Source organism: Nomia melanderi, chromosome 1, assembly GCF_051020985.1.
Source record: "Nomia melanderi isolate GNS246 chromosome 1, iyNomMela1, whole genome shotgun sequence".
Lineage (NCBI taxonomy): Eukaryota > Metazoa > Arthropoda > Insecta > Hymenoptera > Halictidae > Nomia > Nomia melanderi.
Genome location: NC_134999.1, coordinates 30,775,652 through 30,795,856, shown reverse-complemented (window position 1 = coordinate 30,795,856; position 20,205 = coordinate 30,775,652). Strand labels below are relative to the sequence as shown.

At 37.4% G+C, this 20,205-nt stretch overlaps 1 protein-coding gene across 6 annotated transcripts; it reads right to left on the bottom strand.

The window, feature by feature from the left end:
• Positions 1-1,454: 1,454 nt before the first annotated feature.
• Positions 1,455-19,468, bottom strand: LOC116428643 (serine-enriched protein). Of its 6 annotated transcripts, none has more exons than XM_076372571.1 (10): positions 18,414-18,788; positions 15,890-16,134; positions 15,031-15,163; positions 13,474-13,512; positions 11,808-11,913; positions 11,176-11,333; positions 10,158-10,289; positions 9,692-9,874; positions 7,207-7,366; positions 1,455-7,101 (listed from the first exon to the last, which is right to left on the bottom strand). In XM_076372571.1, the coding sequence occupies exons 2-10, from the start codon at positions 16,117-16,119 to the stop codon at positions 5,588-5,590; spliced, it is 2,655 nt and encodes an 884-aa protein (XP_076228686.1). In that variant the 5' UTR covers positions 16,120-16,134; positions 18,414-18,788; the 3' UTR covers positions 1,455-5,587. The 6 variants fall into 6 exon arrangements, 5 of the variants coding, with proteins under 5 accessions (XP_076228686.1, XP_076228684.1, XP_076228690.1 ...); XM_076372569.1 differs by lacking the exon at positions 18,414-18,788 and adding an exon at positions 18,859-19,468 and having other exon boundaries at positions 1,456-7,101; XR_004235300.2 differs by lacking the exon at positions 18,414-18,788 and adding an exon at positions 18,859-19,468 and having other exon boundaries at positions 6,954-7,101; positions 7,207-7,362.
• Between the last annotated feature and the right edge of the window lie 737 nt (positions 19,469-20,205).

Here is a 20,205-nt window from a genome sequence, read left to right as displayed (position 1 = left end):
TACTAATTACATCTCCGTACCAATATTATAAAGTCCTACTCGTTACATCTATATTTCAATACCATAAAACTCTTCTACTCATTACGTCTATATTTCAATATTATAAAATTCTTCTACTCATTACATCTACATCCCAATATTCCAAACTCCCACTAATTACATCGCCGTACCAATATTAAAATCCTACTCGTTACATCTACATTTCAATACTATAAAATTCTTCTACTCATTACGTTCGCACGAATATTGTCAAATTCTCCTACCCATCGCATCTACATCTCAATATTATAAAATTCACCTACTCGTTACACCAACGTCCCAACACATCCAACTCCTCCCACTCGCATCTACACCCAACAATAACAAAATCCCCACCCACATCTCCTCATTAAATCCACCATACCCCCGAAACAAATACCAATTATTTCTTTCAACACCCAATACCCCTAAGACACTTAGCCAATCCCCGAAAGTCAACCCGAAAGCGCCATCTCATCTCGCATTCGATTTCCTCCAGCCAATACTCGAACCAGCCCGAGTTTTAGAGGTGCTCGTGAAAGGGCATCGCGCGGCGCATCCACCGGGCATAATTACGAGCGATCGTTAATCGGGCTCCCTCGGTTCGCAAAAGGGGATCAAGCGACGGCCGAGGCTCCTCGGCCGTTATCAACCTGCGCCGTGCGCGTATATCGCCGCGGAGGAGACGCGCTCCTCCTCCCCGTGTCCCTAGCCCAAACCCATGCGATTTCGCTGCAGGTTACAATTACGAGCGAGGCGCGTAATTAAAAGCCGATGTCCCTCGTTTATTAATGCTACCGGACGAGTCCCCGGGTCCGGGCCCTGTCGATGCGCATCGCGAGATGCCGGCCGCCCCTCTCCCCGCCGGTTTTAATGCCCCGAACGTCATCAGTCTTCGAGCGGCGGCCTTCATTCCGCCCTCCCTCATTTCCATACCCGTGCACGCGGAATGTCCGTCCGCCAATACGGGTTATCGATAAACCGCGATAATTGCCACGCGGCCGGATGACTCAATCAATTTTATGTCCCCGCGTGTAATTAAACCGGCCGAGTCTAGCTAGGCTTTTCGCTCTGGCCTCTCTGCCTCGCGATCTTGCTCTCGGACTGGGCTCGCTCGTTCCTCTCGGCTGGTGCGCTCGTGTCCTTGCTCGCCGAAGCTTGGCGTCTCTTCGCGTTATGGGTACTGTACGCCTCTCGCGTTACCTCCACTCGTCTTGGGTCTAACCTCTTGCGCTGGAAATTCGAAGTGTTGCGCGAAGAATTTTCTTTTTACCTGTTTCACGCGTTTTTGCATGTTTACGTCTTGGATTAAGGATGATGGGGAGATTGTGGGGATCTTGAGGATTCGGTGATTGGTGTTTCTGATGTTGGGTTTGCGGAGAGGGAGTAATTTTGAGGAGTAAATGGGGGTTTTTGAGGTAATTTAATGTTGACACTGTTACTTCAGTGTGACAGTTTTGATCATATAGGAAATGGGTAATGGAAGAATGATTGTAGGGAGTTGGAAGATGAATCTTTAAGTATAGGAACGATGGAGTTCTTCCGATGAAGTATTTAGTGCCCTGTAAATGAAATAATTGATGTAATTGTGCAAGCAACATTATTTTCAGAGATAATTTTATGAGGTAGATCTTCGTATGTGATTTCTGGCTGTAAGATGAAAAGATTCTGTAGAAATTATAGAAATAAGAGACAAAATTGAACAACATTTGAAATTATAACTATCCTTATCAGTCCAGGTATAACTGTAAACAAAAATACGTATGAGAATGTTTTACGCAAATATCGAGTAACTACGAGAACTTTTATAATCACAACTTCTTTTATTATACTCTTTTCCAATAGCTCTGTGTATTCATGACAGTTGAACCTGAGACAAGAGCATGTGTTATACGAACAAAGTATTGTCGATGATATACGCGAGGAGAACAACGAAAATCCAAGCACACAGAAGATCCATTATCTTTCTTGCCGTTCTTACTCTCCTAAGTCAGTTAACAATTATACATACTATTATACACGACAGTCCGACGTTTAACAGAGGAATAGCGAGAATTTCACAATCACAACGACAATGCGGCTGCGGATGTTTATGCAAATTCAAGAAACCGCGATCTCGAGAAACAGAAAACAGAAATGAAACTTTTCAATTTTATATTTCCTTTCAGTCGGTTGTAAACTGAAAACGATGCTACACGCTTCGTAAATTTTCATTTTTCTCAACGCTGCGCCTTGAACACTCGGTGTCTACGATGAACGCATAAACTCCACAGTCCGATAATAGCTTCTCCCTTCGTTCGGTACTAAACAGTTCTATCGAACGGAAGCAGTGCGGCTTGCGAGGTACGAAATTTACAGAAATTTTACAGTTCCTTTTATTTACACACGAGACATGTTTCGCTAACAACAAAATCGCTGCGTGTTACTCTGCGCACAACGTTGCACGGAGATTGCACAGACAATTGCACGGCTATTAAGAAGATAATTGCTCATTATTAGTCCCTCGCTTTCTTTTAGTTTCAATGCAGCCTTCGAGCGAAACTCGCGTTCGTGTAACTGGTCGTACACAATACGTACGCGAGATTGTCGCAAATGCTTCTTCGAATGTTGCTTCAGAATCTTCGATGACGATACTTCGTGTTCCAAAGTTTTCTAATCTTGGAATGTTAAATTATGTAACATTCCATTCTTTCATTTTATAAGAATCTCACTGTATAAAAAATTTGATTAATTTATAGTTATCGAAGTTAGAATGAAATGTTTTTCACAGTCTTATAGAATCTTTCGTAACGCAACGATGTTTTGTTTTTCTGTATAGTTGATCAAAAAGTTGTTACTCAAATTGTATTATTGAAGAAAGAATTGATTGTATTATTCGTGCAACATTTAGGCGATCTTTATTGATCATCCTTGAGCGGTTAGCTTCATTCGAAGAATATTTGCTGTTGCACACGCAGAAAATAGCAATCACGTTCGCGCCTTAACACACGTAAGTACATTGTTTCAAAGTACGTGCGATTGCCACGTTCGGCAATCGTTTATTATATAAGTATTAACATTCATTTCCTCGTTTTACTCCCTCAACACTTCTTGCTAACAGAATTTGAGATTTTAGCATTCGGCGAATCGGAAATTGTCGACGTGCTTTATATTAATGCTGAGTATTACATCGATCAACAACGTTTATAAACACTCTGATTTTATTCATCTCTTAAACAATTTCTTTTGAACTGACATCCAAGGAAAAAAATATTCGTTGTTCGTAAAAATCAAATATCTCAATAAAATAGATTATACTTGTAAACGATTAAAATTTTGAACAATATGTTGACGCATGTAAAATATTATTTTTTCAAGAAAGACTAGAAAACACAAGAAGCGTAAATTAATTAAATATTAACGATTTAATTAATTAAGTAATGAGACAGTTTGAAAAATTTAAAGTAATCGACTTCCATCAAAGTATCTACAAAAAAACCGTAAGAAACAATCAGAATATTCTCCTCCTCGCTGTCAGTCATGTAAACATCATTATTATATTAAACATTCACATTTTCGTGAACGAAATTCTTAGAAATCTCATTGCATTTACAATAACGAAGTAATCTCGCGGCAGTAGCCTCCCGCGTTCTCCGGCGATTCAAAATGGCGAACGAAACTGTGGAAACGTCAGGGACAGCGTCGAAAGCAGCGGCGTTAATTGAAAACGTCAATGAAATACACACTCCGAAAACAGTGAGAAACACCTAAAATATTATAAAAAGGTATCAAATTCATATTCCAACTACTAATACAAAGAAACTTCAACTAATCATCCTTAAACACTCAGTAGACAAATATTCTCACTCACAAATCTTCGAGGCTGTGACTCTGTCAACGTCTTTTTTATTCATTTGTTATTAATAAAATAGCAAAATTGAAATGAAAACAGGTTGACCAGCGTCTCGAGGAATCGTTTGTCATTGTCAAATCATCTAAAGTTCTCGAGTACCTCGCACGGAAGCAACACGAGCCTATAACACTCTATTTTTCATTTAGTATAGTATCAAATATAGATGTATAGTTACACATATATATACATGCGCGTATATATATATATATGTATATATATGTATATATAGTTAGTCTTTGCAGTCCTTTGACATACATAATTCACGGCAATCGATGGATATGTCCTACGGTAAAACTGTTTAACAATAACATCACCGACCAGCGTCTCTGTTCTTTCGTTCCCTTTGTTGGCATCGACATGCTTCACGCAATTGGATTTTTGATCGATGTCTGTGATAAAATATATTTCATCGTCTGTGATTGGTCACAGGTAAAACGGATCTTGGCGAGCTCGTTCGAGCTTGATAGAAACGATCATTTCGTGTAGTATATATAATGGAGAGGGTCCAGTAGTTTGGTAAAAAATTGATAGTGTGTCCGAGAAGGGAACATTCTTGCCTTGCAAGTGTAGTGTCATTAATGATAAGTGTATTCAGTATGAGAGAGTAGAAAAATGACGAGGAAGCATCGACTTAATTAAGATGTCGTTAGAAATTAGTGTTTCATTGTCCAACGCGTCGATTAAAGTAGAAAATTATATGGTGTATTGAAATGATTGATTAAAATAATTGATTAGAGATCGCAGTTGAAAGTAGTAATGAGTAATAATTATACAAATCAATTATTCGCTTTTGTACTATTAAATATTCCTGATAGATCATTTGAATTAAATTAAGTATATTTTTAATTGTAGAATGCGTATGTTTGTATATGGAAAGTATTCAATCGTAACATTCATAACTGAAATTAATTGTGGACTGGAAAGATTGAAATATTACACATAAAAGAATTTAAATAACTGGATCTCAGTAGAATTAATTTTAAACTTTTAAGAATCATCATTATTAATAACAAAATATCTAGAAGATAGTATTAGATAAACAGCTTAAACATTTAGCATATTTTTGACACAAAGAAGTAATAAAGAGTGAAACAATCAAACACATCTACTCATCGGTTAATAAACTATATCTTACACGATTCAGAATGAAGATCAAATCAGAACAATTAAATATAACGATTGAAACAGTTTCTCAAATCAGTCTCTCAATAAATATTTCCATCGAACAACAATAAGATGTTTATATATTTCCTTTCGTTCAGCATCTATTCAACGAACCAACCGAAAATATCAACCGATCATCGACAAACTCCAAAAATCCCGATCAAACATTTAATAAACCTCCAGCAACGAAATCAATAAAATTTGAAACGAACGTTCAATGTAATTATCCTAGGTCCACGCCCGAGGTACATCGATTCCTATTAACGCGTCTAACCGTGAGCGCCTGCTCACTCGCACACTCACACCGACAACCTTAAAACATCATCGAGCAACACGCGACCGCGTGCAATCTCGCGTTAGACTGTAAATCGAAACGATGGATCCTCAAGATCTAGGCGACGAGACAGACTGTTATACTCTGGAATAGTTTCCCGTCGCGGAAATAACGAATCCATGGCGACAGGTGTCAACCAGGTGGCAAACCAGAAATAGAAGACAACGAAACGGACATCTTTAGAACATGTGTGTTTTCAGGAGCCAAACCAAATTCGCTCGGCCTTCCTGCCTCACCACCAATCTTATATAGAACCCGCTCACTCCTTCTCTAGGAGCAGCGATCTCTTGCTCCTGCGGCTGATCCTGTTGCTCCTTCTTCTGAACCTCTGCCTTCTTCACGCGAATCTTCACTCTTTCCTCTTTCTTCGCTTCCTTTGGCTTTGCCTGCTCCTCCACGGGTTTCTCGGCTTCAGGCTTCCTGCCTTCGAAATACAACTGATACTGATGAGCTTCTAGCTCCTCTTCGCGTCGTCTTTCTTGTATCTGTCTCAGCAACGCGTCCTCCTGCTTCTGTAAAATAATTTCCTGCTGAACTGCCAGGTGGAGCTTCAGCTTCTGCAGCTGTAGCTGCAGTTTCCTCTCCTTCAGGATCCGTTGCTGCTCTTCCTTCTCCTGATCATTCAGCAGTTCCTTGGGCGCGGTAGCCTTATCTTCGAGATGTTTCCGATCGTCTTGTTGGTCTCGGAGTTTAATTTCCTCTTTCAGCTCTTGGTGTTCCTCCTTCGCTTCTTGCAAACCTCCTTTCTCCTTTTGAACCGTTGATTCATCACTCCGCTGACGATCTTGCTGTTTCTCTTCTTGCTTCTTAGGTACTTGCTTCTTTGACGCTGGTTTCAGTGGTTGCGCCTGCTGCTGAGTCTCCGGCTGCTCTGTTTGCTGATGGCTCTCCACTTTGTCTGCTTGCTGCTGGCTTTGTAGTTTCTCTGACTCTTGCTGGCTTTTCAATTTCTCCGATTCCTGTTGACTCTTCAATTTCTCTGCCTCCTGTTGACTCTTCAATTTCTCCGCCTCCTGTTGACTCTTCAATTTCTCTGCCTCCTGTTGTCTCTTCAACTTCTCCGCCTCCTGTTGACTTTTCAACTTCTCCGCCTCCTGTTGACTTTTCAACTTCTCCGCCTCCTGTTGACTTTTCAACTTCTCCGCCTCCTGTTGACTTCTCAATTTCTCCGTCTGTTGCCTCCTCAACTCCCTTTCTTCTCTTTGCCTGGCCTTTATCAACTCCTCGTTCTGCCTTTGCTTCTCCAGCTCCTCCGCCACCCGTTTCCTCATCTCCTCCTCCTCCTGCCTCTTCAACTCCTCCTGCCTCTTCAACTCCTCCGCCTCCTCCTTCTCCCTCTTCTTCATCTCTTTCTTCAACTCCTTCTTCGACTTCTTGCTCTTCTTCCTCTTCTCCTGCTTGTCCTTCTTCGACTCCTTTCCATCTTTATCCTCGGACTTCTTCCCTTTCTCGTCCATTTCCATCTGTCTCCGTAGCTCCTCTTCCCTTTCCAGCATCCTGGCCTCCTCCTCCTGTCTCTTCTGCTCTTGCTCCTGGCGTAGCAGCTGAAGCTGTATCCTCTGCTCGATCTGACGCTGCAGGTCCTCTTCGTCCTCTTGCCTCGGTGTTTTCGGCCGTTGGTCTAGCTGGTGTTGCTGCTGCATCGGCTGCGGCTGCTCGCCGGTCGAGTCTTGCTCCGCTACGCTGTTTTTACCTTCAACCGGATGCGAGACTGCATCGTTAATAGGAATTTCCTCGCGTCGAGGCCCGTCCGATACGGCCGCGTTCAGTGCGGCCGTGGCCGGAGGTTAGTTGCTACCTGAATGCTGCTTCTGGTCGGAGCCCGCGTCGGAACCGTTCGAGCTCAGTGTCGTGTTGCTACCGTACGGGTCCAGGGAGGACTGCACCGACATGCAGCGACCCTGGCGCCTCACTCTGTGGGGGGAGTGTTTGTCCGGGTCGACACTGGTCGGGTCTGCCTGCAACAAACCCTCTGGTCAAGGGACTTCGGGATGATCGACTACCGATGCTCGCTGCTCGTGTGTACAACGAGGGACTCTTTCGGGGACGTTCATCTCTACTTTGGCTGGCTGGCTGAGCCAGAGTTAGGCAGAATTTAATCTGATCGTCGTTTTGTTATGAAAAAGATGTTTTCGAAGTTCTCGAGAAAAAGTTAGGGTATGTAGCGGACCTCCCATTAGAGCGAAACCAGGAACGCATAGTGGTAAATTTAGTTAATTAATCAAAGATACGAGTGTTGTGAATTGATGATTTCTGATTTATACAGTTGCCTTTCTATAAACGTATCCTGAGATTAATAGGACTCGAACTTGAAGTGTTGAATTTTGGCTGACTTACTCTATCTTAATATTGGACTTGGTATTTTCATGTATAAATTGCAGAAGTGCAGTTATTGAAGTTCTGAGGTTGATTTATTATCAATTTTAAAAGAACTTGTATCTTTCTTTAGTAATTGTGAAAGACGAATTGTGGCGTGAGACATTTTAATGCATCTGATGGTTTTAGTAGTAATGGACTTTGGCATTCATCGATTTTTCTTAGACTAGGTCACAAGCAATTTCTTATAATCATTAATAATGACGCTAGTGCAGGAAGCAATTTTTCTTCAAATTAAGTGTTGCATTTCCTTGTCATCGGTATCGTGTAATCAGATTACATTTTGCCCGACTCTGTTAAGGGCAGTGTATCGACAATCAATACGGAGGGGGACAATAGTAGCGATAGGACCAAGCTCGCCGGAAGTTGTATTCAAAACTGATACTGCGAGATTGAATCTGCCATGTATTGCATGCTTGATAGAATCGAAGATAGTAGTCATGAACAAACAGCGAAGTTTTACGTTTATGCAGGGTGTATCATTTAATTCATAATCTTCTTCGTTTTAATTGAGTTGCATTAAAATTTTGTGAAATTGTTTTTAGCAAACATTGGACAAATCTGTAGTATTTGAAATATAATAATAATTGTTTTATTTCGACGGAAAATCTGAAAGAAATAAAACTCTTAGTTATGTATTTTGAAAGAAAAAATTAAAAGTTTAGTTTTTAATGTAGATAAAATATGTAATGCACTATTTTGAACTTGATCCCATTACTAAACGAAATTCAACAGTAGGGGGTCACGTTGCAATGCTACAACTATTCAAAGTTCGACTGTGTATAAATATATTTATAAAGAAAAAGTTTTGTACATATAAATGCATACTCATTATTTATATAGGAGTGTGAAAAATTATGTGGGGTACACTTCACGAATAGATTCAATGCTTTAATGAAACTTTTTTGTATTGTTTTTCGAACGACTGAACGAGAGCAGCGAATATTCCATGATTTATTCACTGTTATTTCAGCATGCTTAAAAAAGGTTTAAGAAGGTACAAACAGAAGGGTGTGGGAAGGAACGGGGTCAATATTTTCCCAAAAATCTCTAAAAACTTAATTACTTAATTAACCAATTTATCATTCCTTTATCTCTGAATTAATAAATCTTTCTAATAAAAATAATTTATATACCTATACGTAAATTACATATAAAACTTAAATATTTTAATTAATTGAACAATCAAACACGTATAAATTAACATGACAATACTCATGAGAAGCGTAAATTCAAGCTATTAAAATATCATTAGATTTCGCTTAATTTACAAATTTAAATACTGAAAATTTACTTCAAAATTCATTAAAAATAAGTATAAATCTTCAAGCTATATTAATCAACAAAATAATCCCACTAATTCCTATACTCAATAAGAACTTAACACTTCACTCTTCGTGTATAAAAAAATTCGAGATTTCCAAGGGAACAGGACAATCACACAGGAACGTAATCTTACTGCGATTCCTCTCAAGTATTTTTGGGCGGAACCAACGGGACACGTACATCGAGCAGATTTGTTTAATCGGTTACTACCTTCGTGAAGCATGTACGTTCTAGTTCGTTTTGTTAGGTAAATTCACAGACTAATGTCCTGGAGCTAAATTAAAAAAGCGCTGCTTGTAACAGTGTGTCGCTGAATAATTAATTCTCATCAGGTTATGGGTGTCAACGTTTTCGTTTTCGATAAACGATCGACGAGCCTTGCGAGATATAGAGAAGAAAAAGAAATGGAAACTGTGAATCTAGATCGTAAATAAGGATACAGAAATGTCGAGATACTAGAAACACAAGATTGTTAGCAGATTACGATCGAAAGTGCCGATCGAGCGGTGAACTACCGCGATAACGGAAAGAAATGACAACAAGAGAATGTTGCGCGCAGGTATCTCGAGGACAACACGCACCTGATAGGCCAGCGCGTTCATGATGGTCGCGGAAGGCACCAGATTTAATGGGTGGACCTCCTTCATTAACACGGTCGTTGGGATCTTGTGGAATTGAATGTACTCGAGGAAATTCCCTATCACATCTTTCAGGCTGACGTTTTGATTGCTGTCGCAGTACTTCTTGCTCCACATTAAGGCCGCCTGGTGGAAACAGAAAAAAGACAATGTGAGAATGGAAAATACAGTGTTTCCTTAACATTATCGAAAAATAGGATGAATATTAGTCGTTTGTTTTATGATCTATTTTAACGTGTTTGTCGGAATCATTTTACCATTAATAAGTTACTGGAAAATATCTATACATCGGAATATATCTACTTGATCTATTTTACTTATTTATTTTGCGAGTCGGTAACACTATTAACAAAACGAATTAACTATATTGTTAGTATTACGTGTTATTAAATCATTTATATTTAATTACTTGAAACTTGGTGAATTCATCAGCGCGCAGCTCTTCTCTCGCTAAGATCAGTCGGACCACGTGTTGAGGGAGCAAAGTGAAGGATCCTAAATTCAACACTTCGTTGCCATGTTCGTCGACGAATTCCAAGACCTGTAAATATTACCAGCGAACAATTAACCCTTTGTCTTCGAATTTATTTCACGACTTCCTTTTCCATTAATTCAATTTCCTCGTTAATAATTTTATAGGAACAAAAAGGAAATACAAGCCAATACTTATCTTGAAGCTAAAATTAATTATTACTTTCAAAAGAAGTACTTTAATTTGACTTATAATTGTAAAGAACGGATAAATAATATTCGTATTTAGAAAATTAATTGAGTATTACTTTGTGTGCTCACAAAAAAAAAACGTTTGACACTATTATCAAATCTTTTCATTTCATTTTAAGAAGCAATAAGGTGATCAAGATTACTAAACCAATTTCGATCTTAACGAGTGGGTGTTCTATCCAAGCGATACGCAGATTTTAATCAATTATTATGCGATAAAACTTTATCTACCACTGTTACGTAAGATATGAATTAAATTGTTGGTTTAAATATTTACGAATACCTTTATCTTATCTTAATATAATTGCATTATTAATACTTTCAATACGATATCTCCTTATCTTGTGCAATGTGAAATCAAAACAGATGGCAAATCCACGCGAATGATTTTATGGTTGTACTGAGTTTATATATAATTATAAGTGCCTATCAGAAATAAAAAATACACGTGGGATTTATTTAAAAATTTACGCAAAATGCAGAAGACTATTATTATTGAATAATTTAAGTCTTCGATAAATCATTTATTTTCAATGATTTTTAATTATTTTATTCGATGTATTTGATTTTTAAATTTTAATCACTTTATTCTGAACAATTTTCCAGCAGAGAAAATAATTAATTTCGAAATGAACCAATTCCAAACTTTTGTTTCTATTAAAATTTAATTACAATTCACCACGTTAGGATTATATAAGGTTTACCTTCTGAACCAAGGACTTCGTGCATTTGTACTGAATATATCGTTCGGCAGACGCCAATAAAGCGCAGACAGTATCCACGGTTATACAGCATTGAACGAATCCAGCGCAGGCACTTCTGAGCTGGTTCAAGCCGTAATAATCCGCGGCATTCATTACTCCTTAAAAAAAAATGAGAATATCTTTTACATCAGTTTTTATACTTCAATGGACAATATAATGTACATAGGTATAAAAATCATTAAAGAAAGTTTCAATAGAATGCTACACAGTTGCACCATTTGAAACAAAATAAATTCGAAAATGAGTTTAATGAAATTTCATTGAATGAATTTATTATTTAAAAATAAATTCGGAGAACAGATTGATTTGGAAATAAAAGAATTGTATAAGTAATAATTTATGAAAGAGGGAGGTAGATTTTAATCATATTCTCAGTTATTTATTACAACAGTTTATATGTACTATTTAAATTTTTAATTAAATGAAGGAGAAGGTACTTTGAAAAATAAAACAATATAAGAAAGATGTTTTATTATAGACGTTAGAAATGGTCTAAGGTAATAAAGATATATGAAATGGTACATTACATATAATAATGATAATTTAATAATTTTTATGAAATATTTATTTACCTAACAATGTTCTAGGCTGCAGGATAATGCAACCGGTGTGAATGTACTCTATCACTTGACGGAACACGTCGGGCTCGTACTCCTCGATGATTAAAGTTGGATGCGGCTGCGGCTCAGGAAAAAATTCAAATATTTATACGAACGAGGGCACACCACGATCAATAAATAATTCAGACTCTAACACGGATGTGAAAAACTATTTTAAGCTAACTGCGCGGTGCATTTAATGATGGATACACTAAATTTTGAATAAAAAAGATGTAACACTATGTACAAGTTTCGAAAACATTCGTTCACCCTTTGTAGAATAATATATTTTTTATGTTCGAGTGAAAAAAAATTATTCATTCAATAACGTTCAACTATAAAGAATTAAAACAGCCTGTTACTAGTACACGCAACTATTAAATTAATAAATTAAAGAGTAAATTAAATTAACAACTCAATGTATCGATGTTTACGGTGAAATTTAATCTACAAAGTTTCTCGAAAATTTCAACGATAGATTCTCTTGTTTAATTAAATTTATAAGTCTACACGAGTATTAAAAATTATTAATAAGCTACAATTACTGCAGAAAATCTTGAGAATTTAGTTGATCGTCCATCATCAATAGCTGAAGCATTGGGAGAACTTGTTGGAGCACTTCCGTGCCAACATTTCGCGACACAGTCGGCGTGGGTGCGGATTCTCATAGGCAAACTACTGTGCGTCTAATACCACCATAAATCCACGACTACGTGACGAACTTGTGAGATGCAGACGATTATATATATATAAATTGTGTCGTTTCTGAATGACGAGTATCGTGATCGTGCGATCCTATAACTACTGCACATTTTTCAATACGATAATACTTCCATTTAGATATTTGGAATTTAAAAGTCGTAATCGGAAATTTGCATACCCACTGGAAGAGACAGACAAAAATATTTGTTTGTACCACATTAAAAACAATATAAACATAGTTACCGTTTACAGCAATTTCTAAAGTGTCAGCTCTAATTATTCAGTTTTCTTCCCTCCTAGTATTTTTATTGCATTTCCTCAGACATAAAATTATTCAATGTTCGATAACCAATTTCACTATCTTCTATCGAAATTTCATTAACAAATACCTACATATAATATCAATCAATTTCTACCAAATGAGACACACCAATAACGGTACAAAAGCAAAGTCCCATGCCTGTATCTTTCAGTAAAACAATCAATCGTTTCGCACTAGTGTCGCAAGAGAATGATCCGAAAACAGTGTCCGACTATTATGCACAATCCGCTACGAGAAATAACAACCAAACGAAACGGAATATAATCACACAGATCGCGCGATGGCGTCCATAATAACCAGCGCGCACCTCGTCTCATGCAATTCTATCGGCGCTGTATGTCGCGCGCCTATTTACACGCCACACGAATGAACGGATGACACGGATGACACAGAAGAAGGAAGGAACGATTTCTTCGTGGAATCGTTGCAAACAAGAATGTCTCCTAATGAGAATCGATGAAAGTGACATTCGATCGCGGTGTAACGTTAACTCTCCGCGAGCTCTTTCTTAAAGATTCAGACTGTAGGCTACGAACTGTACAAGGCTGTATGAACAGAGTGAGAGAGAGAGAGGAAAAAAAAGATTATCGTATCCAGAAGTGACGTTCATAGTACCTCTTGAATGGTAGCCAACTGCTGCGTGTACCCTGACCGCTATACGCCATATAACAAATGCACATTTACTGTCGTTTCAGCGGTGAGATGACCGTGTCTGTTTCGAACACGGTGTGTACATTCGACTCTAGGGGACGCCATGTTTCCCGTACGGTCACGTACCCCGTCCACCGGCTGCGCGAAATGTTCCCGGACGTTTGCGAAAATTTAGTTCGGCAAATAAACCCGTGGATCGTAAGTATCCGACGAGTGAATGTGCCGACGAACGGACATTCGTGGATGGTACAGGGACGAGCAAACGGAAATGAGGACAGAGGAACGACTGCGTTTCGCGTTGTTTGTTATGTAATTAATGTAATATTGTGTTTATGTTTGTAACAAAAATTATGTGAGAAAATTGTAATTGTAATAATATCGTACTGTATATTATATTTAATAATATAATTTATATTATATTATGTTATGTTTAATAATATTTAGCAATGTAATTATACCTTTGATATAATATCAATATTGTGAATATAATTATAATATTATACGATATTATATTGTATAATACAATATATTAGGATTATATTAACATTATAGTATAATTATAATTTATATAAATTTTATATAATTACATAACTGATGGATGAAATTATTTTTTATGAAGCGAATGTGAGTATACGTAAGGAGATAATTGAAATAAATAAAAGTATGTATGGAATAATAATTAATACAACAGGAACATATTAGAATCACGATATTGGTGTTGCATCAGTATTTCAAACGCATACGTAAATATCAAATAATATAAGAAATTGTTAAATATTTCTAATTCCTTAGAAAACATGTATCTATATAAATAATAACTATTCGCAAACGTTCGATAGAACCGCGCGACCGATGGATACGTGGTTACTGAACGTCAAAAATTCGTTCAGCCGAATGTACGTGATCTATAAAATGTGCTTCAATTGATACAAATTAAGTTTGAATTCAGTAACACATCATCTTATAATAATCTTAGTCCAATAATCCTGCAGAATTACGGTTACGTTGAGCTATTATGTTATTGGTTAAAGTTTTCAATCGAAATTATTATATCCCTGTCAATTCAGTTTCTATATTAATTAGTAAACTACTTTGTTTGGGTAAATAAATCACGTGTACCCTGCAGAGTGTCCTGAATTAAAGAAATTCTCATTTTCCAGTACAATAATTAAATTAACATATGAAATAACAGTTGAAGCCGACTATACAGAATATTTTAACTATAAAAGAAAATACTCAACATTTTTTAGCAACACTGTAGATACGTATATATCGCTGAAAAGATATGTTAATTCTATTTTGAACATTCTGCAACTTACACATTTTCCTCGCATACTTCTTTTATCACTAGGCATCGAAACTATGTACCTTCTACGTGTTGCAAATTGTTATCTAAATTTCTACACTTGTATCATTTACGCTTTCGGTTCATAGTGCTGGGACGTATACCTAAGTACTCTGTGTCGACGGACAGTAAGAAGGATTGCAAGGGAACAATCGTTCTGAAATGACTGCAATTACCTGTTGCGCCGCATTCTGTAGATTCAACAGCGGTTCCGAGCTTCTTTTCAAGAACATACGGATCTTATCACGGGATGGTGGGTCTTTCTTGCGTTGCGGACTCGGCGCTTGATAGAGCATTTTGTGGAACACTCTAGAATAACCGAGACTCAATCATTTGTGCCATTGTATGATTATTCCGACAGATTATCAATAAATATCGCTATAATCTTTGTTACTCCGGCTAAAAGTATTTACACATACTCTTGAAATTTTCTCGTATTAAATTTCAAGGTAAATGAAGATTTTATACTTTAACATTAGCTTCATATGATTTTGGAATAACTGAACTAATTTATTCAATTACATTATTTTTGTTAATAGAATCGAAGATACAATTTAACTCTTTATGATCAGCACATTTTCTTGCTGACTGTACCAACTGGTCGAAGGAAATATATATATTTTCAAAGTTATTTTTCTATAGGTGGTTTATAATAAATATATAGATATTAAAAATTCGTTAAAGTTAACGTGTTTTGTTGAATATAAATACTATGAAGAATAATAAATGCAACACCTCTCAATAACACTATACTAAAAAAAAAGAACATGCCGCCATATTGGCGACAACGATTTCGAAAACAAATGTCAAATGTCACCACTGTGGCGGCATCGATCGCAAAGGGTTAAAGTTCTGTTAAACCTTCATGTGTTTAATTGTCAAATTGACTTCTTGGATTTGTAAAATCGCTTTTCGAGGAAATTAATATTTCATTGAATATCGACGTTCAATAATATATCGATAATATATCGAATTAATAGTATATCAATTAAATATTGAAATTTCGTAAAAAGTCTGCATTTGTACGATACGAACCTACTTCTCGCCGCTAGGACAGCCTTCACAGCGCACACTGGCTCCCTGGTATCGCCGACGAGGAACGTGACATCGCAAAGTTCCGGCATTCGAGCCAGGAACTTCATGTCGTCGGCCAAGCCGGTTTTATTCTCGAAAGTCGAATAATCCGACTCGTCGGCCAGGCCGCTCCTCTCGAAAGCCGAATAATCCGACTCGTCGGCCACCCCCGATCCCGAAGCTTCCGGCATCGAGCTCGTATTTTCCTGAAAACGATTGTACACGATACATCGTAGTATCTTTGATCCTCCGAAGTTCGATACAACGAAGTATTTAGAAGAGTTTAATAAAGTTTTAATAATACTTTTATCTAGTAAATAAATATTTTCAGGTAACAATAACGTGAATAGATAATATAATAAACAAATATTTGTCTATAATAATAATAATAATAATAGAAATAGATAATATAATAAATAAATGTTTGTGTGTAATAATAATAATAGAAATAAATAATATAATAAACAAATATTTTTCTTTCACAATTCAAAGAAAAAGGTTTATGGGTGACCTGCAATGAATTTTAATGGAAGAATAAAAACAAACGAAACAAAATAATGGATGCTCGGATATAAAGGGCTCCACTGCAGGTAAGAAATTATTTACGAGTGATCATTACAGTGTGAACGGTTTTTTTAATGCATCCACGTCCGGCCGAACGCGTTAAGAATTTCTAAAGAAGAAGCAGGAGCACGCTTTAATGGACGAAATGCACTTTCCTTTATCGGGATAGGGAAATCTGCGAGCCCATCGATAAATCAGGCGTCCCCTCCCTCCCGCGGAGACCTTAACTACCCCTCCGGGTAACGAGGTCCGTTATCTACAATGTAGTTAACCTACTTGCAGCCGGAGACTCCTTTAATCCTTGTCCCTGGCCGACAGTAAACTTTCATTTACATTTGACCTTTAAATCGGACGAATCACTGCATCGATATTTCCGCGACATTTCCTGTTTAATAACCAATACGATTCAATCCCGCGTAATGTTCCGGAATATTTGCACTTTGATATTCGATTTCTATTGATTATCAACGAGTTCGTGAAGTGTATTCATCTCTGGGACTTGAACTTTTGTTTTTAGCATTATTTTGCGTGATTTTTATCACGAAATTTGATTTACTTTGATTTTCATTTGTGTCTAAGATTGTTCGTACTATAAAATTCGCGGTATTTTGGTTTTGAACGGTATTTGCATTTTGGTAGAAGATTTAGTTTGTTGTTAAAGTTTGTGTACCTTTTAGCACTAAATCTACCGAGCAGTTAAATTAATTTTTTGAAATTTCTCTATAGCAACTTCAAGGATGCATCTATTGAGACATTGATTTACAATTCAGTTTGCATACTGCTAAATCAAATTCTTTAATAATTTCTCGGAGCAACATCTGTCATGATTGTAATGATTGTAAAAAGAAGAAATCAGGAATGGGTCATTTTGACTCAGCTGGTAGGTTTAATGTTAAATTTCAAATGTTAAATAAAAATGAGAATTCTATGTTTATCTTTCTTGATTGGCAATAAATGTAAATAAATGAGTTAGAAATACGAAGTCAGGAAATATATCATACAAATTCTTTTCGTTATGGTCATTATAAGTTTCTGTGACTGACTGTACTTCATTTTGAAAGCTGATGCACTTTGAAGTTCACGCTGCATTATCTGATAAAATGTCACGCAATATTTCTAATCTGTAACTCGATAGGTTTCAATCCGAAACCATTCGAGAAAGGTCATGTAACAATTTTATACCCGGACTATCTTCGATTTTCAGAATAATTGTTCAGTGTTTCAAAGCATGTTCATTTTTAGAGGTGCTGCGAATCATTTTGCTTTTGAAATTTGATAAACTTTTACTTTGATCGATATTATGGAATATTCTGATTTTAAACCTGAATACACTTTGTTTGGAGGGATATTTCACGGTTTTTTAATTTTGCAACTTTGCACACCCCTTTTTACGTGTTATCAGTTGTTATGACTTTGAAATTGAACATACATTTACTTTTAATAGGATTAGTTTCATAAAAGCTAATAAATATAATAAATATAAGATTAATTTAGATTCTTATTGATAATCTTATGTCTTCCTTGTATTTTACTCTTTTATTTCATTTTATATCCATGCTTTTTTCTTCTGAGATACTTCAAAACTTCTCCCCTTTAAGAAGTATTCATTTTGGTTTCTTAAAGTACTACCAGAAAATTCCATATTACGTTCTTCTAACCATGTTTTAAACAATGCAATGTTTATTTTTATAAAAGTCGATTAAGGAATATAAACATAAAAAAATTAATTCGTAAAATAGGACATGAATTAATTAATTTAGAAAAATATTGTGGATATGAAAAATTAAATTAATCGCATACACAATACTGTCAATAAAAAATATTAAATTTGATATTGAGTTTATTAATTTTAACCTACAAATATCATAATGATAACAATCAATAACATAATACTTGAGCTACGATTCACCTAAACTCTTACCTTATTTGTCAACAACTAATTCTTATCATAATCACAAGATCCTAATTCCCAGTGAAAAATAACAAACAAAGGGAAGCATTCTTTAATTAACCCCCAGAAAGAAACAATAATTAACAAAGACACGTCAAAATTAACATCCTTCAGACTGAAGCATCCCAGTAACAACATAAATTCAATTCCCCAGAAGAATCCAATGTCCACTTACACCCCGCGAGCCAAGAGAAAAACCGAAAACCAATTACTTGGCACGAGCAACACCTAAGCAAACAAAAAAACGAGCAACCGACGACTAGACAGGAACGCAAGGCTCGGTGATTTCACTCAGCCCGCCCACGAATCTCGGCACGTCACCCGTCGAAACAAAGAAGAAAAAAAAAGAGGAGAACGGGGTCACTCTCGAAAGAAAGATCGACGAAAGGGGTGCCCCGCAGAAGGGGTAAATTACCTGTTGCTCGGATCCCGGAGCCCCCTCGCTCGGCGGGTCGCGTTTGCCCCGAAAAAACACTTTTACCTCACTTCCACGCTTCCACGATCACGCATAATCCACCACGCTGGTCGTGAACAATATCCCCTTCGCGGCTACCCTTAAAACATCTCGAACTCGATCTCAATGATAAACCCAGGCAATGAGAAACGAAACTATAGAATCAACGAAAACGTCCGAAAACGGTGTCCGAAGCACAAAGAGTCTCCGACGAAGATGATCTCCCGCGAACCACCCCTGCTAAGCAGCAACGATCACCCCTGTTGCTTTCAGGGCCACCCCGACCGAGCGATAATTTTCTCGAGAGACACGCCTGCTCGCGACCGAGTTTCCAACGACGACGATCTCCTACTCCTCGCTTGCGGAGACTCAGCTTCGGCGACACGCGGACTCGAACTCGATTCTTTTCCCTTTCTTTAGCCCGTGTTTTTCGAAGAAGTGCACGCGCCGGGGGTGGTTTTCAAGATCGTTCGGGTCTCGTGAATGGTGCTCGCGTGCGGAATACGAAAACGTTGCTCGATTTTGGGGCAGAACGAGTCGACTGCGCGGCCTGTCCACTCCCTGAGGCCAGGCGACCCTCACTGCGCACACGCGGCCCGCTCGCCGGGGGTGAAACCCGCCGGCTGCGCCCGTACGACCCCGCAGCCTCCTACGAAGGACCTCTCCCTTTCCTGCCGGTGGATTTTTAAATGTCACCTAGTTACGGGCATCCTCGGCGTAACCCGAGATCGATCATTTCGAAGGGCTGAAAGGGGTTGGAAGGAGAAAGTTTTCGGGTTGATGGAGAGTTAGTTTTCTGGGGTTTCTTTGTTGATTTTTGCTGCTCGGTTGTTTTCGTTGGGAAGGGTGTTTTTTTAGTAGTAACTTTGGATTGGAATTGTTAATTTGAGATCGATCATTTCGAAGGGCTGAAAGGGGTTGGAAGGAGAAAGTTTTCGGGTTGATGGAGAGTTTGTTTTCTGGAGTTTATTTGTTGATTTTTGTTGTTCAGTTATTTTCATTGGGAAGAGTGTTTTGTTAGTAGTTAGTTTGGATTGGAATTGTTAGTGGTTTTAGAGGTGAGAGGGTTGTATCTTTTGAAAATACTGAATATTTGTAATTGTAAAAGGGTTTTTGATTTGTTTTGTGGGAGTAGTGTAATATTTATGATTACTACGTTCAATTTGATAGTTGAGGTTGATGTTATGTGGCAAAGGGTTCGGTTTTACTTGAGATTATGTATGGCTGTTTTAAACTAATTTTAAGTAGATTTATGTAGATGAAAATGTTTAATAAAATTCCATTTTGCGTTATATATAAGATACATTA